The 24,896-nt window shown below is 42.4% G+C and overlaps 6 protein-coding genes across 6 annotated transcripts; 2 read left to right on the top strand and 4 right to left on the bottom strand.

Moving 5' to 3' along the window:
- Positions 1–1,546: 1,546 nt before the first annotated feature.
- On the top strand, positions 1,547–4,099 carry EAF01_000142 (uncharacterized protein; the record flags this gene model as incomplete). Its single annotated transcript, XM_038908392.1, has 1 exon — positions 1,547–4,099. The coding sequence occupies one exon, from the start codon at positions 1,547–1,549 to the stop codon at positions 4,097–4,099; it is 2,553 nt and encodes an 850-aa protein (XP_038775298.1).
- A 1,954-nt stretch (positions 4,100–6,053) lies between these two features.
- Positions 6,054–7,500, top strand: EAF01_000141 (uncharacterized protein; the record flags this gene model as incomplete). The annotated part of the gene is made up of 2 exons (XM_038908391.1): positions 6,054–6,323; positions 6,452–7,500. Exons 1-2 carry the CDS (start codon positions 6,302–6,304, stop codon positions 7,498–7,500), a joined length of 1,071 nt encoding a protein of 356 aa, XP_038775297.1. The 5' UTR covers positions 6,054–6,301.
- A 434-nt stretch (positions 7,501–7,934) lies between these two features.
- On the bottom strand, positions 7,935–9,036 carry EAF01_000140 (uncharacterized protein; the record flags this gene model as incomplete). Its single annotated transcript, XM_038908390.1, has 4 exons — positions 7,935–8,393; positions 8,472–8,631; positions 8,717–8,950; positions 9,005–9,036. The coding sequence occupies 4 exons, from the start codon at positions 9,034–9,036 to the stop codon at positions 7,935–7,937; spliced, it is 885 nt and encodes a 294-aa protein (XP_038775296.1).
- Positions 9,037–9,862: 826 nt separating this feature from the next.
- On the bottom strand, positions 9,863–11,404 carry EAF01_000139 (uncharacterized protein; the record flags this gene model as incomplete). The annotated part of the gene is made up of 1 exon (XM_038908389.1): positions 9,863–11,404. The coding sequence occupies one exon, from the start codon at positions 11,402–11,404 to the stop codon at positions 9,863–9,865; it is 1,542 nt and encodes a 513-aa protein (XP_038775295.1).
- A 695-nt stretch (positions 11,405–12,099) lies between these two features.
- Positions 12,100–12,748, bottom strand: EAF01_000138 (uncharacterized protein; the record flags this gene model as incomplete). Its single annotated transcript, XM_038908388.1, has 4 exons — positions 12,100–12,202; positions 12,224–12,312; positions 12,389–12,492; positions 12,586–12,748. 4 exons carry the CDS (start codon positions 12,746–12,748, stop codon positions 12,100–12,102), a joined length of 459 nt encoding a protein of 152 aa, XP_038775294.1.
- A 2,674-nt stretch (positions 12,749–15,422) lies between these two features.
- EAF01_000137 (uncharacterized protein) lies at positions 15,423–16,344 on the bottom strand (the record flags this gene model as incomplete). Its single annotated transcript, XM_038908387.1, has 4 exons — positions 15,423–15,494; positions 15,547–15,646; positions 15,701–16,193; positions 16,302–16,344. The coding sequence occupies 4 exons, from the start codon at positions 16,342–16,344 to the stop codon at positions 15,423–15,425; spliced, it is 708 nt and encodes a 235-aa protein (XP_038775293.1).
- Between the last annotated feature and the right edge of the window lie 8,552 nt (positions 16,345–24,896).

The following is a 24,896-nucleotide window of genomic DNA, read 5'->3' as shown; positions in this document are numbered from 1 at the left end:
TCTGCTGTCTGCCATCGGGACTCTGCTGTCTAGACTCCTCTGCTGTCTGTCAGCTCGGGCTAGAAGTTGGGTTCATAGGTTGAGAATGGAAACGGTGCGAGACATGATACTTGATGCCAGTCAAATGGTAGGGCTATGTCTGAAGTGTGTTTTTCGTGACGTTGAACCTTAGGTATTAATTGTAAGGCTCAACTACACGGCCTAGTACCACCTTTTTTTCGACAGAGTAGGAAACACGATGATTGGGTTTAATCGTAGGGAAATGGTAAGTCAAAGAACTGCTGTGTAAAGTATTTGAATTCTTCTGTGTAAGGACTTTGGTATCATGATTGAATTACCTAGGTGCCTGGTAGGTATCTACCTACCTGCCAGTCCAGATAAGAGGGAGAAGAGTGAGAGCGAATACCTGGATATATACAGACAGACACCTTATAAGTCACAGTCACTTCCACTACCTACTTGTTATTACTGTACTCACTCACATATATCACCAGTATTCTCTTGTTTCCTGTATATTCCATATCTAGTATAGAAACTGGGTTTATAGATACAACGACATCTCAAAAGTTATATACATATGTTTGGGCTAATCATCCAAATCGATTTGTGAATGCTCATCTGATTGATGCTTTTCCCCTTACACCTTACATCTCTGCCGTAGAAAGCTAGGCGTGCTGCATTGCCGTCTAATCATAATGATATTGGGCTGCTATTGTCCTTCTGGCCTTCTTGCCGCCAGTTATTGGTACCGTTCAAACACACCTTCACTCATGCACACATAGGCAATCCTCGGTAACGGGGTGTTCCTTACATTTGATAAAGTCGCATGACATGACGAGACGATGACCCTACAAAACTTATCACCATATACATACATACATACATACATACATACATACCTACGTATTATTATATTCGACATTGAATAGAATACTATTATCAATTCAATTAATTCAGGCGATCAATCAATCAATCAATCAGTCAGCCGTAGATGGCATGATAATGAATTAAATTCAATCATTCAATCATTCAATCGTTCATTCGTTCAATCACTCATTCGTCCAATCTCTTTCATATTCACCCAATTTGAATCGTCTTTTATTCCCTTTTCCTTGGCCAAAGCAGCATTCCCCACGACGTCGGCAAAATTCAAGACTTCCATTTCACCTATCAACTATCACCATTCATCACTTGGACCATCTGCCAACGTATGAACGTGTGATCGATCCCAGTTATCGATCCACTCCCTTCGTCCCCCTCAAACCCATTTCGACATAGCTTCTGAAAGTCTCATGCCTTACACGCCCTTTTGATTCTGTCCGTACTTGATGATCTCCTCCACTCACTTGCTTCTTGACTGGTTTGATGTCATAGCAACCGTTTACCAACTACTACATTCATTCATAAATTCTGTTGCAGCCTTAGCACTCACCGCCGTTCATTCGCCCAATTTGTTCCATTTCGCCTTTTGCTCCACATGCGCCGCCAACAAATCAAGTTTTAAGCGCCGCCTACTAGATCTCAATAAATAAAGATCGTGTTAGCAATGCCTCACAAAGACCGCGATAACGATCCTGAGGTCGAAAACGAACAAACCTCGTCAGAGAAGCTGCGTCACCGGTCATCCAAAAGTGATAAAGATCCAAATCGAAAGCACAAATCAAGACCCAAGACCATAGATCCTGAAACGGGGGAGCCTGTTAAGTCATCTCATCGTCGAAAAAGGGACAAAACAAAGGACGAGAAGAGTGAAGGCATGTCGGAGGTGACAACTACTACAATGGCGGATGTTGTTCCTGAGCTCTCGAGGACTTCCTCTACGCCAGGTACATCATCCTACCCAAGTTTTAATAAAAATTACAGTAAAGAGGCTGTAAATAGCTATGTGTCAGACAGACCTGCAAAATCAAAGACTGGACCTTACACGCCAGAAGCAACAGACATCGACTCTGAGAAGAACAAATCTAGGTCTGCAGAGAACCTAAGACGAGCAGCTTCTGCCAAAGGCAGACCACCCAGTCCACCAGATACTGAATTTACCCACCGACAGAAATCTACATCTTCAAGAGTGAACAAGGTCAGGGAGGAAGGTTCTGAAATGTCCTCAAGACCCAGTTCTCGAAGCTCGGAACATCGGAAGTCATCAAGAAAGGAGAAAGAAGACCGGTCCTCCACATCTTCAAAATCTAGGCCATCAAAGACTGGTACACCACCCACACGGACTTCAAGTTCCAGGACCTCCAAGTCTGAAAGGTATGACGAGGACGATGACTCCAATGTCACATCCGTGGCAGGTAAAAGACAGTCACAACCTACATCTCGCCGAAGGCCTACCAATATCGATACGGATTCCTCCCCGGCTTCGGCACAGGATTCTTCGCCAAAAACCCCCACTCAGACTCCCCAATTTCCCCCTTCAGGTACGGCTGATGTAAAATCTATTCCATCTCCCTATATGCATTTTGATGCATCCTCTGTTAAATCTAGTGTGTATGGCTCTCCACGTCCTCCTCCACCACCCCCTCCCCCGAATTTACCATTAAACATCCCTAGCGTTGATTACCTCCTCCAAAATGGCGGATTGGTCCGTACGGTTCCCAAGACGTTACTCTCTATCTCCTCCCAGTCGCTCAATTCATCAAGGTCCTCTCCTCCCGCGGAAATCCAAAAGATATTCGGACCATACTTCAACATCCTGGACCAATACGAAACAGTCATCAATAAGAGTGGATCACTCGCAGTTGCTACTGGATATCGCTCCGTTGCAAGGAGATTACTTGACCGCTTGGAAAATGTTTTTGCTAGAGATTTATCATCTGATGGTTGCTTGTGTGTTATGTGCCAGGATTTAGATCTTGATTCTCACGAGGGAAGTAGAGGTCTCTCATGGGGAGAAGTTCTGGAATGGGTTAGCGGTCGACGTGAACTTCCCGAATGGCCTGCCTTTGATTTCTCAGCACTCGGTGCGAAATCAGTCGATGATTTAGCTGGTCTTGGTATATCAGGTCATCACAGACCTGGATCACCTATTAAGATCGATCCTGATGTAGCTGACGAATTTCGGGAACATTATCTACGACAATCCATAAAAACAAAAGCATCGGTTGACAAATGGCTCTCAAGTTGCCCTGAAACAACATCTGCACCTCCTCAAGAAGTCGATGACGAAACTCTTTCATTTGCTATACTAACTCATCTCAATCACCACGACCGACCTCTCTTCAACGCTTTGCTCAGTGGCTCTACTACATTACAACCAGTTTCACGAGCACCTACTCCATTACGAAAACCACGCTCGGATTTCATGATAAAAACAGTACAATCTATGCAACGACTGTATCGATTGCCACTTCCTCCACGAGATCCAGAAGTCGCCATATATCTTCTCAAGAACCCTCATATTCACAATCTTCTCGCAACAATTTCTGGCATTGCACCATCAGAATGGGAGATTTTGATATCTGGCCGATTTGATGGATTCCTATGGTCTGGAGCTGATAATGAAGTAATTGATGAATTCCCTTCTCGCGGGCCCACGCCAAATGGTTACCGAGGACCATCACCTGTAATGAGGGGGCCTTCTCGTAACAACACACCATTTTCACCTCGGTCAGCTAGTTATGGTTCTCGTGGTCCTACTCCATCTCAACAGTACAGACATCCAGTCTCTAACGATGAGGAGGCTGAAATAGCTGTCTTGGCTGAAATAGAGCGTGAGATATATGTAGGAATGGAGGCACTTGAGGATGCATTCGAAGGTTTACATCGAAAGGCTGAGGCTGTTCGTAAAGCTCTTCGTGAACGTGGTGTCGGATTGACTATGGCAGCAGAGTCAAGACGAACAAGTCGTCCAGAAATCATTGTTGGTACACCTGGTCCTTACTCGGCAGGTTTGGGACCAGGATACGAGAGACCAAGTTGGGCTGAAGGTGGCAGCGAGTTTATGAGTGAAGCTGATTGGGATGAAGATGAAATGCAAAGTGAATTAGCACCAGATGATTCTGCAAGTAACATCAGCAGTTCAAGACACAGAAGACCAAAACGAAGGAATGAAAGAAGAACACCGGCATTGGTTGAAGAAGATGAAGATGAGGGTTGAACACCTGGGACATCTTTTCAATCATGAATGCAATGTTATGGAAGAAATGAAAAATGATATGACAGTATGAGATTATGAGGAAATGCCTCCTACAGAGAGGGATGAAATGAGATTACGATTTGTTTACGAAATGATATCCTACCTACTACGAAAGTATAGCGCCAGCATGAAAAAGTACGACATAGGAATACGAGGGAAAAATTTTGCAAGCTATGAAAGCAAGAGCGGTCTACATCTGGAAAGGATATGAACTTTTTTGATGGGACATTTTGTTGTTATATAAGCAGGGAGGTAGTGTGCAATGTGCAGGTTCCATTTGCATACAATGTGGGACTTGAGATTAAGATATGGTGATGTGAGGAGGTATAGAATAGCATAGCAATGATATCATAACATTCCCTCGCAATGTTAGCATGAAATGAATATTTCGTTTTTTGTTTGAGAAGAAAAAGATAATAGTACAGTGATTCTATTCGTTGAGCTCATCTCCCCAATATCATATCTTGTTGGTAGGTTGGTAAAATCCTCCCGCGCGTGATATTGCGACTAGGGGAATTCCCACCACCATGGCTGTTGAGGGGTTGAAAAAAAATGAAAAAACACCCACTCTTTGTAAATCCTAGATTTAAGTTGATTATTCGTTTGATGTACTGTATTGTGCAGCTTGGCGTTATCCATGGGGAGGTGGGCGGGAGATAACACGTGATGAGAGGAAGGGGGTTTGGTCAATGAGAAGGTGTTGGGTATGGGCTGGGTGATGACTCATGAGAGATGGGTGGGCGAGGCGCTGAGGCGGTTTGGCTGGAGGGAGGAAGCTGGGTGTATGTAAAGATTGTGTGTATCTGTGTATCTGTGTATTTGTGTATTTGTGTATCTATGTAGATCTGTACTTTTGATTGATGTTATCTTTGTTCTGTTCTGTTCTGTTCTGAGATGAGATGAGATGGGGTGGGATGGGATGGGATGGGATGGGATGGGATGGGATGGGATGGGATGGATGGTTGGTTGGTTGGATGGGTGGATGGGGTTGCGGGATGGGTGGATGGATAGGCTATGCTGTGAGATTTACGTAGGGTTTGATGGTTTGATTTTGGAGGGGAGAGGGGAGAGGGGAGAGGAGAGGAGGGAATAGTATACTTTTGTTCGAGGGTTTGGCGGTTGGCGGTTGGCGGTTGGCGGTTTGGGGAAGGAGGAAGAAGGGAGGGCGTCTCTTGTACGTGATTTTAGGAGGGGTGAGTAGAGGGGGGGTTCTTGATGTAAATTTATTTGAGACTGAATGGCTGATCAGATGGATGGTTGATTAGCTGGATGGATGAACGGATGGATGAATGAATACGGAGGGAGTACAGAAGATCATCGATCCATCAATCCATCAATCATCAAAGTCATAGGAAGGAAAGAAGTTGGATCATGGATGTTAGTTATAAGTTACCACACGGCAGAAGATTGTCTGGAAAGTTTTCCTTATATCTTGCGTGGTTCTGGATTTCTTTTCTTATCTTTTGTATTTATTGATTGAACTTTACGTTCGGGTATTTTGTTCCTATCTCTTGTTTAGCTGTTTGCTGCTGCTACTTCTTCTTCTTCTTCTTCTTCTTCTTCTTCTTCTTCTTCTTGCTGTTTCGGACTTTGAAGTTTGAAGTTTGGATTTCGGTGGGTATGTGTGTTCTGTTGGGTTTGCATGCATACATGTAGAAGAAGCTTGAGTTGAGCTTTTTCGAGAGGAGTTCATCTACTTATTTACACTCACCCCTCTCATCTCTTCTCATTTTACCGAGTCGCATTTTCATTCACGCAGATACACCATCCTCTCCTCCATGCATGCGGCTTATCATTCCTACTCATAAGCTTTCTACTCCATTCCATTCCTCGGGTCCTCGTCTATTTCCGGAGAAATTTCAAGAACATCAAATAGAACGCTTTCTTATCAATTATCAACTGGAATGCGGATATAGTGGTGATTGAGAATCGAGGTGCTTGGTATCATATCTCATATTTCGTTTATTCATATATTTTGCTTTCCATATATTCGCGGTATCTCTATCTCGATTTCGATTTTGAACTTGTCGGATATAGATAGATAGGAAGTGTGGTTGAAAGGTTCTGGAGATATATACTCATTACTCGAGTCTTGGTTTGATACTTACTTAGCCCACATCTTTATCTCACATTCTCGGTCTCGTTCTCAAGATATCTTTGAAGATGGCTTTACGAGTTGCACAAGGTATGTACTCAATCTCCAATCTCTACACCCCCCAAACCCAATTTCAAACTTCCAAATTCCAACTTCCAACTTCCAAACCCCAAGCCCTCTTCAAAAAACCATCCATCTAAGCCCCTCTCCCCCCCAAGTCTGCGGCATCTGGTTCTGGCTCGCCTTCGCCTTTTTCCTCTTCGTCATTTTCCACCAATCGAACCTTGTGCTCCCGACCCCCAACCTCGACACTCCCTCCAAATTCCCCTCCTCCATCTCCTCCCCCTCCAGACCCCTCACCATCTCCCAACGTATCTCGCGCTTCGAGTCCGCCTGGCGCACCTCCGTCTCTCTCCGCCACGAAATGTCCTCCCACCACCCCAAACACCCACACATCCCTCTCTTCCCCGCTCAAAAACTTTCCGATTTCTCTAAAACCCCCTACACCCTCTGGGACTTCTTCCCCGCAACCTGGACCTGTCCGCACGATATCCAGCGCGTGGGTCGTCTCGGCGACGGCGGGAAATGGGTTTGCGGTATGAGTCTTTATGAGAAATATAGGCCCTCTTCCGCATCCTTTTCCACCATCTCCTCCTCGTCCCAACTCACAAACCCAAACGAACCCGGCATAACCATCTACAGCTTCGGCGTCAACGACGAATCCACCTTCGAAGCCGAGCTACTCACTCGCCTTCCCCACGCCCAAATCCACGCCTACGATTTCTCCGTTTCAAAATTCGGTCCCCAGCTCTCCCCCTCCCACGCCTCACGCGCACACTTCCACAAATACGGTTTAGGATCCACCGACATCCCATCGCGGACACCTCCCTTCCACACATTGCAAACACTCATGAAGCAGAATAATCACTCCTACATCGATATATTAAAGATTGATATCGAAGGTTCGGAGTATGGGGCCCTGGATGCGTTTATGGATTTTCATGATGAGGAAGGGGATGGGCATGGGGATGGGAAATTACCGGTGGGACAGGTGATGATTGAATTGCATTTGGTGGATGATGAGCATGTGCATTTTGAACGCTTTACGAAGTGGTGGGAGCGGTTGGAGAAATTCGGGATGAGACCTACGTGGTTTGAGACGAATTTGTTGGCGGTGACGTTGGGGGAGGGGAAGACAGATCCCAGGTGTGTGGAGTATGTGTGGGTGAATGTGAGAGATGAGAGGAGTATTTTGATGGGGGAGTAAGAGCTTGGGTTTGGGGGTGTAAGAATGTTCTAGAGGTTTATATTTTCAATCTCTTGTGTGGTGTGGGTATCTGGCCCTGGTTTGGGATTTGGTTGAGGTGATTGTGTTGGGACTTTTGGTATATATGGATATGGAAATAAATTTGGCTGACTGGATAAAGACAGCAAGAGATATATTTATGAATGAAATGTAAATGATGATATAACATCTATCTGACGGAGAAAATGTCTGCTAAAATGCGTGCCTTGACAACATTAAAGAGTTTGTAAACAATGATATTCTATCCAAAACTATACATAGTATATGGAAATCTAATTCCAAGCATCTTATATATATATATATGACACAAACGCAATGGAAGCAACCCAAGAAGTGTTAGGTTAATACGATATATACCTCACAATCAACACACCACCTACCTCACACCCTACAATCTACAACGATTTCTTCCCCTCCTCACCTCTCTCCCTTCTCCTAACCAACCTCTCCAACCTCCTCAACCCAAACATTCCGGGAAGCACCAAATCAAAAACCCAACTGCCAATCCAATTTCTCGCAAACCAAACAATCCACGTTTTATTCCCCCTCCAAAGCGTTCTCTGTCCCCCCTTCACAACCGCATCTACCACTCCTTTCGCATATTCCACATTGGGCATTGCGTTTCCACTCTGACTATGTTTGACTCGAGTTTGGAACTCATCTTCAATTTCGAGGTAGAGGGATGAAGGAGGAAGTATGCGTGGTGTACGCGCGATATTGGATTGTACACCACCGGTTACAACGACCATTACGCGCACGGAATAGGGGGCTAGTTCGAGACGGAGAGTACGGGAATAGGCGTGCAGGGCTGCTTTAGAGGCATTATAAACACTGCCGAAGACGTAGGGGAGGATCTGGTCGTGAGATGTTAGGATGTCGTTTCAAGTGAGATTGTGGTTTGGGGGGATGGGATGAGTATGGGATGAACTAACAGCTGCTAAACTTCCAATGTTGACTATGAGTCCTTTTCGTTCAATCAGCAAAGGGGTAAATGTCTGGCACATAGCCATGACTCCAAAAACATTCGTCTCGAAACAATGGCGCGCATCGTCCAAATCTACATCCAAAGCAGGCAATGTGCAATTTCTCCCTCTAAACTCTACATTAGCAACGCATCCGAGTCGCATCCCACCATGAGCCCCTCCACAATCTCCACAAAGATATATTCCTCACTTACGCATTATTAACCAGCACATCCAATCCCCCCACCTCCCCATTCTCAATCCATCCCTCGATTTCCCTCTTCGCTTCCTCAATACTCTTTCCGTCCGTAACATCGAGACTCAAAGTTCGCATGCCCAATTCCGCCAAATCTGTTATTTTAGTTGCCGAGCGAGCGCTGGCAATAACGAGGTAGCCGCGAGCATGAAAGTCGAGGGCGAGGGAATGTCCGATTCCGCCTGCAGTGCAACTGCGGTTATATTAGCTTAGATAGATTGTATGAGGGGAGAACGGGAAGAGGAACCCTGTGATTAAGACAGTTTTCTGGGCAGCCATGATGAGGTGAATTGTGTTAGTATAGCAGGTATATTGAAGATGCAATGGCACGTGGGAGTGTACACTGACGGCTAATTACGATAATGGGGAGTACGGAATGTGAAGCTAGAGACAGCTCTAGGAAAGGCAAGGAAAAGCGAGAAGGGTCTCAGGACGCAAGGAAAGGAGCTTTCCACAATGGAAGAGCAAAGGAATTATTATACCACCTGGAGCCAAGACGAACTCCTACTGTGAAGCTTGGACTTGTAGATTCCAGTGATGTTTCTTTATCGTGAAGCTTGGAAGTTGTGGTTTGTTGATGAATGACTTGCGATTTGTGCAAGGTTAGGTACCACCAACTGTAAGTTACATGGAAAACCGAGACGTCAAATAGAAGGTTGTATTGAAATCACGCATTTTTCAATACTTTTCAATAATATCGATATTTGATCAAGTATCGATAATATGGAAAAATGAGATATGAAAGATTCATGTAGATATATTCGGCTTTCGATTCAAAATAATGATCATTTCATTTGATATCAAATATTGAAAAGATAAGACTTTTTGGGGTGTCTCAGTGTCTCCAACTTGCCGCAAAATATTTCTCGTCCTTTCATAATCCTAGGCATGTTGATTCTGATATCTCAACGTGTCAACGGAATATTTGATCATTATAAATGTCCATGATATGGCCTCTAAATACATAAATTGTGATGCCAACCAATATGTCGCTCATAAACCCATGCCCCAAAACGCTCTCGATATGCAGTTGCCATGATATCTATACAACGCCAATAACCATGCAATTCAAACCCCAGACCTGAATGCCTTAACCAAAACCAAGCTAAAAAAGGGTATTTCTCTTCCTAGGACTTTCATCCTCCTTAAGCAAACATTTACTCTCGAGCCACCTCGCAAATTTCGTAGACGGGACATCAACTGCCCTCCAAAACACGTCTGCTGTCCATAATATAATTGGTCCATAAACTAGCAATCCGGCCCCCCAAAAAGCATGTCTACCTACAAAAGAATCTTTTCCAATCGTAGTTTCGAACAAGGGTCCAAAACGAGGTTCGAGAATTGTGAGGCAAAGATTGTGTGTCAAATATAGGGCATATGATATATTGCCTAGATATTGAGGAATCGGTAGATTGAAGAGGGATTGTAAGCTAGTGAGTTGTGTGCATGCAATCACGATTTGAAAGGCTGCAAGACAGAACCAAACTCTTTGCCCTCTGTATGGTTCCGGAGTATGTGCATCGAGAGTTGAGAGGAACGGAATTTCGTCGACATGCTCGTTTGTCCAAGAGGAAATATAAAGACCACAGATAACGTTAAGAATCCAGAAGACCTTCATGCAAATATTTTTACTGCTTGCCGTAATGACACTCGAAGTCTCTGACGCTGAATCAATGGATAATTTTCTAGTTTCATCGCCAAATTCGGTAGTAGGAAGGATAGGAGAGGATTCGGCAGAGTTGGATGGCGTCGGTTTATATGATTGGAGGAGTGTAACTTCGGCAATGAACATTCCGCCCAGAAATTCAACTGCGTGTAATTGTGCGCTCCAGAAACAGAAAGACATGATGCATGCTAGAATGAGAAGCCGCATATTTATACGAGCGTGAGAAAGTCCGAGTATAACAATAAATAGCAGCATCGATTGCGCGAATTCCACAGGGATTGTCCAAAGTGCTGGATTATAACGTGGCAGAGGCAATGAAGAATCGTCCCACTTCCAGGATGATTGTAAAAGCTGCCAACAAGTTTCGTACCAACTCCCAATCTGAGCGCTGAGTGACCAAAGGGGAAATCCGTATCGAGCTTCGGAGAACTCATAATATACGGCCAAAGACATTATAAGGAGTGTTATAAAAGATGGCAAGAAGAGACGCACTGCGCGGCGGAAGACGGACGAAGATAATGTAGATGCAAGTGCCGAGTATTGTTGAGAGTGTATTTGCTTCAGAGGTTTGTAGGTGAGGACGAATCCAGAAATGATGAAAAATATGTGTACCATTGGTCTGGCAGAATATAGGACTCGAACAAATGGGAGTTGTATAGGTGATGACGGGGCACCATCTTCGTAGAGCCCATACGGCTCAGTCCACCATCCAATATTCTCCTCTGTATAATGCCCCATGAATACGATGAAAGAAGCCACTCCTCGAAGGCCATCGAGATATGAAGTGGGATGCAACTTTTGCGTCTTTGGCGAAGTAGGTCGTATCGTTCTTCTCTGTAAGAAACTCGGTATACATCCATATGCGAGCTTTTGAAGTAGGCGTTTCCCTGAACTCAAGACGACCATGTAGTCTGAGTTCTTCTGCGAATCTGGTTCCATTATTGCCCATAGCATTTGGGGTTTATACCCCTTGGCCACCATCATGAGGAACAGAGTTAAGTACTGACAATACCTGATTGTGCCGTACTGTTGAAAGTCGTGATGGTTTCTATGAATAGAAAGATGTTTGACTCTCTCACAAAGATCGAACGGTTTTGTGTGCAGTCTAGTATTTCTGTAATGCCATGTAAATATGTTAAAGAAACTTGCTGGGGTATCTAATCAAAATCAAAGATCTCGCAACGAAAATAAGAGAGATTTGGGTAGGGGAAAGACATGAAGGAAATATTCACTCGGAAAGAGCATCTACTCATTCCTCAAACCATACGGCCCTCAAGCATTTGACTCGGTCCACAGTCATAAGCAGAGAACAAAGCCTCTTTCGGACGGATCGACTAATTTGCGGGGGCGTCGCTGGTGAATTTAAAGTTATATTTTTACTCTCAAGCTCCGATTTGTCTTGAAATGAAGCCCCAGCTTTTACCCCCTTTAGCTTTAGTTCTACTGTACACCATTTCCTACTCGTTGCCATCCACTGTTTGCAACCAGAATGATGCTTGAAGTGATCTGCTCGTTGATACTGAATGGGATGATACTTCCGTACCGGACATAGCACGTCGATCAGTCACGCTTGTGGTTTGTCGATGAAACGATGATTTTGTTTCGACTTCATTTACCAGGAAATATCCATAAGTAAATGCTTGATCGGTTGAATCCATGCGTTGCATTTTTCATCTCTAACAAGTGTGCAGAGCCAATGCTACAGTTTCTGCTTGAGGTGCATCATGCAACTTTGAAATCCTCCTCTTGTTACGTTGAAGGGTGCGGTTCGAATAGACGCTGCAACTTACCAGCACTTACAACTTGGGGTGAAAAGTGGCAAGATACGGTGGGATATCTCCGCCAATAGAACCATCAGGGACATCTGTAAAGTGAGCTGCTACTGGTGACTAGACTGTTCAGCTGGACGGGTGGTGGGAGCGGGAGTGTTCTCCGACCAAAAAAGTATCTCCAAGTCAGGAGAACCTTGTTTGATGAATGGATCATAGCCCATGGGAATTCCATGATGGGTTGAATTGGTGGAGCACGGGAAAGACCCTGACTAAAGTTGGAGGTTTCAGAGCCACAATCTAGGATTCTTGAGTTCTAGAACCATTCAAGTTGATAAAAGATTTTAATATAACATAAAGAATTTCCAAGGTTGGATTCTTCTGATATCAAACTGTAGAGGTCGAGGATAGAATCCTCAAAGAATTGGAGGGAAGAGGAAGGACGAGGAGGCATCAAGTTTCCCATCGTCAATGTAACAGCATCACCTCTGAAATCTATGATGTGGTTGAACATTGAAGGAAGTGATCTAGGTTTTTCTTTGTCTGACATAGACATGGCGACGTGAGTTGTGATTTGTCAAGTATTATTATATTATATCAATCGGTTTTTTGGTCCAGATCATATACTGTACCAAAGTTTCACTACCGGCTTGGCATTGTTTATCCAGTTGTATCTTCCGTACGATACTGTAAATATCGTTATCGAGAACTCAACTCTGTACAGGGAGGGCAAAGATCTCGCAGGACCTTCAATGTCCATACTTGTTATGGAATAATCGTATTCACATTGCTCAACTTATTACTCAACTTCTCATGTACTGATATACAAATGCTTGTCTCCACCAGATCATTCTTGACCCAAATCAACTGATGTTTAAGGTTACAACAAAGTATAATAAATAATGTCCATCATTATCAGCCTCGTAAACAGATGACGAACCCCCTAATATATTTCCATCCACAATCCACAAATCCCTGGCAAGGTGTACGAAGTAGTAATACTTCGACATTTCAATTAATTTGATAATGAATATCATCATCACCTCGAAATTTCTTCCAGCGGGGTCGATTTGAGATATACAGTCCGGCTGGCTCAGTGTGCTTTTGCTTGCAAGTCAGTCTTCAGTCAATCTGACACGAAACATCAAAGGCGCACACTACATTCCGTGCCATCGAACATATGGCGTACAATTGATTCGGCTTGAGTGTTCCACGTTTGCGCCACGGAACTTCACATCTCTTCTCGTCGAATGTCAAGCTATTGCTGAGCGAGTGGAGGTAGGTTGGCAATAACCAGCCTCATATTGAGATTTTCGCTAGGGGCTTTGATGCGAAATGTACCATCATCGTGCCAACTAGAGTCTGGCTTGCGTTAATGAAGGATCAAAGCTGAGGAAGTCTGCACGTGATGTGTACAATGTATCGAACGAGGGTCGGTGCGAGAGTGATTTTGAGTACATATCCCAATCCTTCATATTGGTTGTGTCTAGGCTAATGAGATGGGCGAGCAGATACTGTATCGATTCACCGGTTGATCCGTATGTATCACTATCTTCAGTGTTCATTCAACGGTGAGAATACTCATAGGAACAACATAAAAGACGAAAAGGACCCTATGGTAGACGAAGTTACACCGCTGAATAGGACGGAGGAATTGAAATACGGCGCAGATGGACTACTGCAGATACAAATCGAAAAGGAATTCCTTTCTTCTGTTACCTCTATCTTAGGAGAAAATCGTCAAGGAGCCAATGACGCACATAATCGGGCGCTTCCGCGGATCAGCATCTACATACAATACCATGATAGGAAGGCGTGGAGGAAGCACAAGCCTTGATTGCACGATGATATATTCTATTATACTTCATAAGTTGATGCGCATGCATTCTCGCTGGAATCATCTATAATATACAGCCTTTTCCCCCAGTGGTTTCTCACTCAGTAATTAAACCGTCTAAATTCTGGCCCAGGTCGTTGAAGTGTCTATCTTGTCAATCTCGCTCGTGCAAGAATAAAATTGGACATGGTTGGCTATGAAGTGCCTCTGGAAATACAGCTACATTGAGCAGGCAAGTCTCATACTTTCATCTGACCGCCTATACGCTGAGACCTAACGAAGCGGGCACTCGAACGCGAAAGTTAATTGCGATTTCGACATATTTTTTGTAGAGATAAGTTTTGCTCTTGCAACCCGGCATTTGGACTGGCAAGTCTTGCAACATTCACGGTGGTGGCAAAACAAAGGGTTATATGATCAGAATTCGAAAGCTAGAAATGCTATTGTTATCCAGGGTAAAATGATTTATCATCATCTAGCAAACTGTAAGATGTCTTTAATCAATCCTCGCCACGTTGCACGTATTCACGTGTCAATCTCACTCCTGATTACTCCCAACTTTATCCCAACGTTAACCGATAAATCTTTAATGCTAAGATCTGGAGCCTACAGAATATGAAAGGGGACTTCATAACCAAATTCATTGAAAAGCCAATTTCTGAACTCGGCTCCAATCATACTATCCAAGCCAAACGACGCTACAGACGTCCCTTCCAAAGACATATCTTCGATACAGATGGCGATGATATTTGACAACTCCTTTGCCACCTGGGCTGATATGATGTTGATAACATGCTCAAGTCGTGCAGTGATGGCGGCTAGTATTTGCTCAATCGCACGACTCTCTCTTGGCCTTTGACACTTGGATAGGTTATTCCCATTCCCGAAACTTTTCCATTTCTATAGAGCTGTGTCAGCTTTGATTCCCATCAAAAAATCTAATTTACTCGCGTATTTACGGAAGAGGAATGAATCACCCCTCGGATAGGATCATTGTCTCGGATTGCGTCGGAAAGAAGCTTAAGATACAAAACTCCCGCATATTCCGTGACAAAGTAACCTCAGTCTGACTTCCGGTGTGAGGCTGACTAGATGTCAAAATCACCAGACGTGCTCAACATGGTTAAGCAGTAGTTAAACGAGTGTAGTGGTTTTGGTAAAGAAATCGCTTTCTCTAAGGAAATATTTAGTGCAGAGAAACAATGCTATCCACGGAAGCATCATGTTGATCTCAATCACCTGATTAAAATTTCCGTGATAATGTCCAGTCTACTAGAAACGTATTTACTATATCTGGCTTGCAGCAGATTTTTTTAACAATGGGAATTCAAGTAGGTAGTTGTGGTTGTTCTAACAAGATCCACTGATCCGAAGGATTGTTTTTTGGTGCTCCCTACCAGGGAACCTTTACCCCTTCATTGCCTACGAAGGTTCCTGAACTTGTGGTCTTGGTTGCTGAATCAATCTATCTCAAAGTTAGTACATGGGAGCCATTACTATGCATTTGGATCTCTTACTAGTGCCACAACAGCGACAGAACTCTGTTCCACAGTCATTGGTGGTGCAGGAACACCAATACTATCGGCAAAATTTTGCCCATTCTTCGTTTGGACCCATCTAGAACGATCAGTTTTCTTCCTTCCACTTCATTGATGCAACTAGATAGCTTACCCAGGATGAATCGTCAAGACAACAATCTTCTCTTCCTCGTCATGTATCTTCTTTGCAGCGCAGTGCACTGCGGCCTTGCTAGTTCCATGGGCTACAGTGGGTGCTCCAGCCATCATAGCTTCAATGCTCCCCAAGACACTTCCAATAACAACAAACTTTGCATTATCAGAAGCCTTAAGGAATGGAAGCAGATGTTGATAGAGAGCAATGGGTCCAAGTTTGTTGGTGTAGAAGTCCGTCAAAATAGCTCCTAGTGGCGTTTCAACGGTAGACTTGAAGCAGGTGCCACTTCTAGCGTTTGCAATGAGAACGTCAATTCTCTCAACACCCCGGGTCTTCAGGCTTTCAACTAATGCCTTGTGCGCAATTTCAATGCCAGATACTGATGTGGTAGAGATCTCAAGATTGGTAATGATTAAGTTACTGCCATCGGCTTTTGGGAGGGCTTTGAGAGAGGAAACATCGGTGGATCCGTTGCGGACAGTCACTATCACTGTGGCATTGGCGCGTTGAAGCAATGTTGAGACAAATTCCAAAACCAATTCCTGGAATCAATTAGAAGAGGGAGGTGCTTGTATTTATAGTATGATTTACTAATTACCTCGGTTTGCGCCTGTGATGAGGTACGTGGTGTTTGAAAACATAGTTGATGATGTAATTATGTAAAATATTACCTCATGATCGGCTTTTCTTCAAGAAATTTGATGAAAGGAAGAGAGAAAAAAGAATGAAGTAGAGGTGAGAGTGTTGAGATATTCGCTAGGGGACGAGGAAGATACTCGCTTACAGAGAGGTATGCGATGCGTCTATGCCCCCTCAGCGCTTCAGCACGATGTAACAATGCATGCGATTTCCTTGAATCATCTTGTGATGAGCCTGCATATATCAATAACTACCTAGGTACATACATAACTACATCCTTGCCGATCTCTGCTTGCTCTCATTTCCGAATACCGTGACCCCTGTACACCTTCACAATGATTGGCAGCAGTGATGCTAAGTCGTCTAGATGGAGGTCAATTGCCTCGTGTGTAGCATAATTGAATCTTACAATAATCCTTCTCGTACAGTCTCCACCACTTAAATAAGCTGTTCCAATTTCCAACAGTGTGCTAGCTATGGCGGCTCGTTAAGACAACTTCGGACATATCATACATAACATCCTTGTCTCCTGCATAATCTTCTTATTCAATACTTAAAGATCCATACATTTTACATAGATCTTTTGATTCTCTATATCAACTCAATTCAAATATAATTATTATAGTTTCTGAATATAATATCTTTAGCTTTTCAATATCAAAAAATAATTTTATATTATTAACATTCTGTTACGACGGTATCCAACATACCGCGTCACATGGCCAAACGGTCACGTGATGGACCTAGAGGATCTAGGGGATTGAAGAATAAATGTTTAGATCCATAAGATCCAAAGGATCCAAGCAGAATAGAGCCTTATGGTTCTGTAGAGAATGAAGGTCTATATAAGGAATAGGGTTTCTTTACATATAAAGCTTTGTACTTAAGAACAATTATTAATTTTATTACTATAATTATGAGAATTATAATTAGTTATTAATCTTATTGAATTCCTATTTGAAGTTTAATCTAAATCATTTCGAGAGATCTCTAGATACTTCTACATGACCTTAGAGGCAGCTCCCATAATACATTCCCCTTATTATTTCCTTAAACATTTTAGAACTTATATTACAACTTATTTTATTAAAAATTTATTTAATATTTGACTTAATAAAATTAAAGATATATTAAAGTATTTAAGTGTTATGGGAGCTGTTTTTAGGGTTATGTGGAAGTGTTTAAAGATCTTTTGAAATGGTTTAGACTAAACTTTAAATAGGAATTTAATAAGATTAATAACTAATTATAATTCTCATAATTATAGTAATAAAATTAATAATTGTTTTTGAGTATAAAGCTTTACATTATAATGAAATCCATTCCTTTATATAAACCTTCATTTTTTATTATCCTATTACTTCCTATTATGTTCTATTAGGCCTTACTTAATAAAACTCAGTAAAACACTCTAATTAGATAATATGTTGGAAGTTGTGGCACGTGCTCTAAGCTACTGTGCATATATCACTTCCACTTCGTAGTTAGATTTTACCTTAGTACAATTAATCTACATAGTCAATAATACATGCATTCCACTGGCCTGCTCCTTTATTGTGAACAGGTTATGAGCCCGGTAGCTCTGCAGTAAGACTAAGGCCGAAAGCTCTTTGAATAGCTTACGTTGCCAAAGGAGAGGTTGACGACGAGAAGCTCCTACGCAACGCGACGTCAACATACGAGGTGCGCACAGCAAACAGATTGCTGAGCAGCGACAGCGAAGTAACCACTTACATCGCGCCTTTTCCTCAAGTAAGAAAACTACGAGTTATTACTGAAAAGACCATTCATTCCAGCTTAACGCTGAAGAGCATCACCTGCTACATAGTGTTCGATATCACTTCAAAAATCATTATCTACAAATCAAAATTCACTATTCTTAATTACCCCGCCTTGAAGAGAATTTCTCCCTTCAAACACTAGTACATCCCAATCGGGACAGCGCAGTCTTAAACAGTTCCTCTTCCACTCTTTCATTCCACCATCAATCACGCCTAGGTCATCGACGCAAGCTTTCTACTTGCAGAACCTTCAAAATGAACGAAGACACTGGATCCAAGGATTACTCCAAGCGCATCCCTCCTCTCACTCAAGAGAATCACGAACGCTGGACTCGTCAAATAAGAATTCAACTTCGAGGAAAAGGTTGGTTCTATACATGCGAAAAGACATTGCATGAATATGCACGGATTGCAGCAGCCGACAACTTAATCCAGGATTTCGAAGAACTTCAAGTCTCCAGCGGCAGCGGCAGTACCACTACAAAGATTCGACTCAATATCGACAAAAAGGCCACCTTTCTTAAGGACGACGCTAGTGCATTATCTTACATCTGTCGCTCATTATCTGACGATGATGAGGCTTTAGTGGACGAATATGATACAGCAAAGAAACTTTGGGATTATCTAGCCGTCAAATACTCCAGAATCGATGATATCGCAGCAGACGAGTACCTCCTCAAGATCAAGACCTTCTCTTTCGACGATACCCCTGATATGACTATTATAGGTGCATGGGATAAGCTCAAGGATCTTCGACGAAAGCTCTTATCTGCGGATGCTTCAGCCGGTGCTTTGTGTACAGATAAATCACTCTTTCAAAGCCTGACCTTGTCTCTCCCTGATGAGTACAAAGTCATCATTGATATGATCCGTGTCGTCAGTTCTACTCTAAGCATTGACGATAAGATCAAGCATCTACAGGTCAAAGAGGCAGAGATCCAGACCTCTGGAGACTCGGCACACCTTGCAAAAGGAAAGAAATATGTCCCACCTCATCGCCAGCGTAAGGCTAGCACAAGCTCGGAGACCGACACATCCATCATCACTTGCGAACTCTGCGACAAACCTGGCCACTCAGTCCTAAAATGCTTCCAGCTCCGTCGCGCCAAGCGTCTCTTGAAATCCGATTCAAAGCACAAACAGAAGAGAAGACAATCCACCTCTCCAGTGCGAAAAGACAAAAAACGCAGGGAGCACAAGGCTCATATCGCCGAATCAAGCTCCGATGCTACTGAAAGTGTCGTCGATAGTGAGTCTGATTCTGAGCATTGTCATCTCACCAAAGAAAGTATTAGTAAGGCATCCCCATCGCAATGGTACGCTGATACCGGCGCCACTTCACACATGTCTGACCAACGTTCTCTATTCAGAAGTCTAATTCGTACTCCGCGACGAAGGATAACGGTTGGTGGGGGAGCTATGTACTCGGATGAGCGAGGAACAGTGGACATGGTGTGCAAGGATGGAACAAGGACATCATTAGCTGGTGTGCTATATGTACCTGGATTGGGGGTCAACCTGCTCTCAGCCAAGAGAATTTGTGAGGCAGGACTCAAGGGTACATTCAGTCTCAAGAAGATGTATTTCACACCAGAAAACGATAAGAATAATAAGATCATCAAAGCAACAATGAAAGATGGGATGTATATCATCTCGCATGTGAAACCAGGATACGAAGATTCTGCATTCTTTGCGCTCTCTGCAGAGATCATTGATGGTACAAAAGGGGAAGTCGAAGAATTAACCATGACGGAGAAGGAAAGATACCTTATCTGGCATAGACGCTTCAATCATCTCGGCCCTGACAAAATCAGGAATCTGCACAAAGTCACTACACTCCAGAGACCGATCAAGGTCCCTTCAACTCTTGATGTCTGTGAAGTGTGCGCTCTCACAAAGATGACTAACAGAATCCCAAGTCAACTAAGTGCACGAAAATCCAAAAGGCTAGAATTGATCCATTTCGATGTTGCTGGCCCTTTCCCAAGGACCATTCGAGGGCACAGATACTTTCTCCTTATTATCGATAGCGCCACAAGGGTAAATTGGGTCATCCTATTGAAACAGAAGAGCGATGCAATACCCTTACTGAAAGCCTGGAAGCAAGAAATTGAACTTGCTACAGGAGTAGCTGTAATTGCTGCCAGAACCGACAATGCACCAGAGCTTCTTCAAGCCGTCCGGGAATGGAAGACTGGTGTGCGATCAGAGGTTACAGTGGTTGTATCGTCTCACCAAAATGGTCCAGCTGAACGCAATATACGCACCGCAGAAACCGACATGAGAGCAATGTTGAAAGAAGCTCATTTACCATTAGAATTTTGGGACGAAGCTGTCGAGCACGACGTATACATTCGAAACCGCACTAGTATTGGCCCAGATGCAAATGGAATCGATCGAAGCCCACTCGAAGCATTTACAGGCACATTACCAGATATCGATACATGCAAGGTCTGGGGGAGTCGATGTTACGCCTATATCAACCCCAAAACCATCCCAAAAGGACAAAGGCATGATAAACTTCGCGACACAGCAAGGGTTGGGATATTCCTGGGATACTCAAAAGACACCACCAAGCATATAAAGGTTTATTCACCAGAGCTAGGTTATACTTACCGCTCTTATCGTGTTACAATCGACGAAAGCTACAAAGGAGGGGATCTGGATCTCAAACTCAGAAACTGTGTAGCTGGATCACAAGGTACCAAGAATATAGAACCTGATCGCAGGCCTCGCGGCAGACCTAAGAATGTCCCTGAATCATCGTCTATTCCAGTCGATCCACCAATATCACCAAATGAAATAATCACAGACTCGATAGAGGTGCGCTTGCCAATACCAAAACGAACAAAGACTGAAATACCACGCTTTGATGAAGATGAATATGGAAATATCCGACAAGTGGCTGATGATTTAACAAGACCGGCAGGGGAAAACAACAAAGAAAGTGATGTTACTTTACCTGATATAACTTCACCACCTGATCATACACCACCGAAGTCAAGGGCACCTGAGGATATAACTTTACCACTTGATCATACACCATCGAATTCGAGTACATTACCTGAGAGTGTATTACCTGATATTGCACTACCTAATGAAACTTTACCACCTACTGCATCTACATCTGCATCTACTTCCACACCACCTTTGAGATACAATCTTAGGAAGAGAAAGAGAAGCGATGACGACGATATAGAAGAACAGAGAGACTCCAAAATCATTCGGGCCTTACTTGCTTCCTTAAATAAGCCAGGATCAGAATCAATTGAGCACGCCATGATTGCCATTCCAAATATTCATCAATTCGAACAGGAGACGAATAATGAAATTGCTTCGAAGATCTTGACTATTTTAGCAGATGCACCAGCAGAAGCTGAGACCGCTCTACCAGCAACGGAAATACTCGGGATCAAGATACCGAATACATATAAAGAAGCAATGGCAGACAAAAAGCACGCGAAAGACTGGCAAGCTGCAATTCAAGAAGAAGTAGACTCATTGGTCAAGAATGGCACTTGGGAAGAGTTCATTTTACCACAAGGGAGCAATCTAGTTTCAACGAAATGGGTATTTGTTGTTAAGACGAAGGATAATAAGGTAGAGCGATTCAAGGCCAGATTAGTGGCTAGAGGGTTCAGCCAAGTTTTAGGTAAAGATTACAACGAAACCTTCGCCCCCACTGTTCGACTCGATACTCTTCGCCTTTTCCTTGCAATTGTTGCAAGAGAGGACCTCGAGTGTTCCCATTTCGATATCAAAAATGCGTTCACCGAATCACACTTGAAAGAAGAAATCTATTTAGCACCCCCTCAAGGTGTTCATGTTCGTCGCGGCCGCGTTCTACATGCACTTCGGAGTCTTTATGGGCTAAAGCAAGCTGGTAGAGATTGGAGCCTTCTTCTGAAAGGAGAGTTAACCAAGATGGGTTTCGTACAAAGCCTTGCGGATCCGTGTTTATACACCAATCACCCGCGCCAGCTAATTCTCCTAGTGTATGTAGATGATATTGTTACTGCTGCTGCACAAAAACGAGATATTCAATGGTTTTATCACAACCTTTCTGCTCGATTCAACACCAAAGACCTGGGGGAGATTAGTAAGATCTTAGGAGTGCGCATCATTCGTAACAGATCAGAGAGAGTGTTAACTATGGATCAAGAAGAGTATCTGGATGCAATGCTTACCCGATTCGGGATCTCCCATGGTCAACACACTCCAAGGAAGATACCAATCTCGGATTACAACCAACTACGACCAACGCTCCCAGACGACGAGCTCACTGATGTAAACGAATACCAGCAAGCAATCGGCAGTACGATCCACCCTATGGTTTACACTAGACCGGACATCGCATTCGGTCTCGGGAGATTAGCACAAGCTATGTCTAACCCTGCCAAACATCACAGCGTTGCACTCAAAAACCTTATGAGATATTTGAGGTCAACTATTAAACAGAAACTACGTTTTGGGCCTGGGGGAGTTCAATCAGATATTTGCAAAGAATATGACCTCCTACAACGCACCATCAAAGTATACACCGACGCAGACTGGGCAAGCGATAGAACCGATCGAAAAAGCATCTCTGGTGGGGTAGTAATGTTCTATGGTGGACCAATCTCATGGGCAAGCAAGAAGCAGACATCTGTAGCTACATCTAGTACAGAAGCTGAGTACATTTCCATGGCGATGTTCACCAAACAAGGGCAATGGGTAGCCCAACTCTTGAGGGACTTAGAGCGACCACAGTATATCGGGAGCAACAGCGGAGTTCAAATGCTCGGAGACAACCAAGGAGCGCTAGCGTTAACCAAGAACCCACATCTACACGAGCGATCAAAGCATATTGACATATGTCACCACTTCATTCGAGATCTCACAGAAAAACATCTAGTCAATACCAGCTATGTCAATACCAGCTATGTCAATACAAGTGATATGGCTGCAGATGGATTAACAAAACCATGCGCAAGGGTGATATTTGAGAGATTCAAGAACATGCTGGGGTTTCAAAGAGAGTAAGCTCTTTGGGAGAGTATTGGAAGTTGTGGTATGTGCTCCAAAATCGACTAAATCGACCAAATTGACCAAATCGACCAAAATCACTGAATCCACCCATTTCACCTATTTCATCAGATTCATTGGATTCATCTTACGTCGAATTTATCAAAAAAAAAAAAAAAAAAAAAAAAAAAAAAAAAAAAATTAATGATTTCAAGAAAATCACGTGGAATAACAGATAAGCTTAAGGTCTGTTCGCATACGATCGGATTTTGATGGTCTACCATATTAAAACAGTAACCCTACGATCAAGGAATAACGAATTTCGAAGCAATCAGTTATTGGGCGTATAAAAGGAATTTTAAAGAAACTAACTACTGAAGCTGAGAGAGTAAGCTCTCTGGGGGAGTGTTGGAAGTTGTGGCACGTGCTCTAAGCTACTGTGCATATATCACTTCCACTTCGTAGTTAGATTTTACCTTAGTACAATTAATCTACATAGTCAATAATACATGCATTCCACTGGCCTGCTCCTTTATTGTGAACATAATATTTAATTAATTTAGTTATATGATAACCTTAATTGTAATACTATCTTCTTTTTAGTCTAGTGCTTACCCCAAGTATTTATAAAGTAAGTTTTCCTGTTTAAAAGTTTACTTTCTCTAATACTTTTGCTTTTTTATTATGTCAATCATTTGTTTTGAAAAATCTATTAATAATCGAAAAAACATTTATTTTTGTTTCAAAGAAAAAGGAATCATTATACCATTTAGGTGTAGTTGTTATATTAATAAAAATCTGGAATATAGGGTTCTTCCTAATAGTTCTTGTTATGGTGAATATACTAAAAGTATAGGAAGTAATGATTATAATGTTTATGGTCATTCTGCTAATAATTAGACTTGTGTGGAGTGTAAAGAGGCTCGTCTTAAAGTGAAGGAAAAAGCTGCTATAAAACTGGAATAAAAAGCTTTTACTTAGCGATTAAGAATTCGTAAGTAACAAAAGATTCTTTGTAAAAAGGTAGGTAAGATATTGTAATATAATTTATATACTATTAAGATCTTTGAAGAATTTGAAGCCAAGGAATAATAATTGGAAAATAAACATCTAAAAAAGGAGAAGAAACAAGCTTCTATTTCCTCCATTATTACTAACAATAATTCTTTCGATTTTGATTCTTCTTTGAATCCTTCAATCCTTGCTTCAATAAATTCTCCTTCTTTCTGGGCAGATTCGAGTATTATTAATGAAATGCCTTCAACTTCTCAGGACAGTTGAGGTTTTCTTTTAATTCCTATAAGTTTTCGGTATATAGATAATCTAATTATTTGATTAAGTATTTGATTATACCTTTGATATATTTATAATCTAGTATTATTTTGATATTGTATATAGCGTTCGGGTTAACTAGTTTGATTTCTATTAATAACACTCTCAATGCTTCTAATAATGCTGGTTCGAGTAAGGATATATGGAATATTAGATGAATATTTATTATATTTGATAATTTTAATCAATAATTAACAGTTCCTATTACCTTATCAATCTTGAATAATCTTAGTTTCCTATGATCAAGTTTATTGCTTGATCTCTTGATTTCGATGTTTTATCGTAATAAATAAACTTTATCCCTTTCTTTAAGTATAGATTCTATACTACATTTCGTATTATAATATATTGCTGTTCTGAATGATATAAATCTTAAATCGAAAACAAGTTGTTCTTGTAAATCCTTTAATTATTCGATTTATATTATTGCTAATTCG

Source organism: Botrytis porri (assembly GCF_014898465.1).
Source record: "Botrytis porri strain MUCL 3234 chromosome Unknown BPOR_001, whole genome shotgun sequence".
Classification (NCBI taxonomy): Eukaryota; Fungi; Ascomycota; class Leotiomycetes; order Helotiales; family Sclerotiniaceae; genus Botrytis; species Botrytis porri.
Note: the sequence above shows the minus strand (reverse complement) of the source record. Positions and strands in the feature narration are given on the sequence as shown.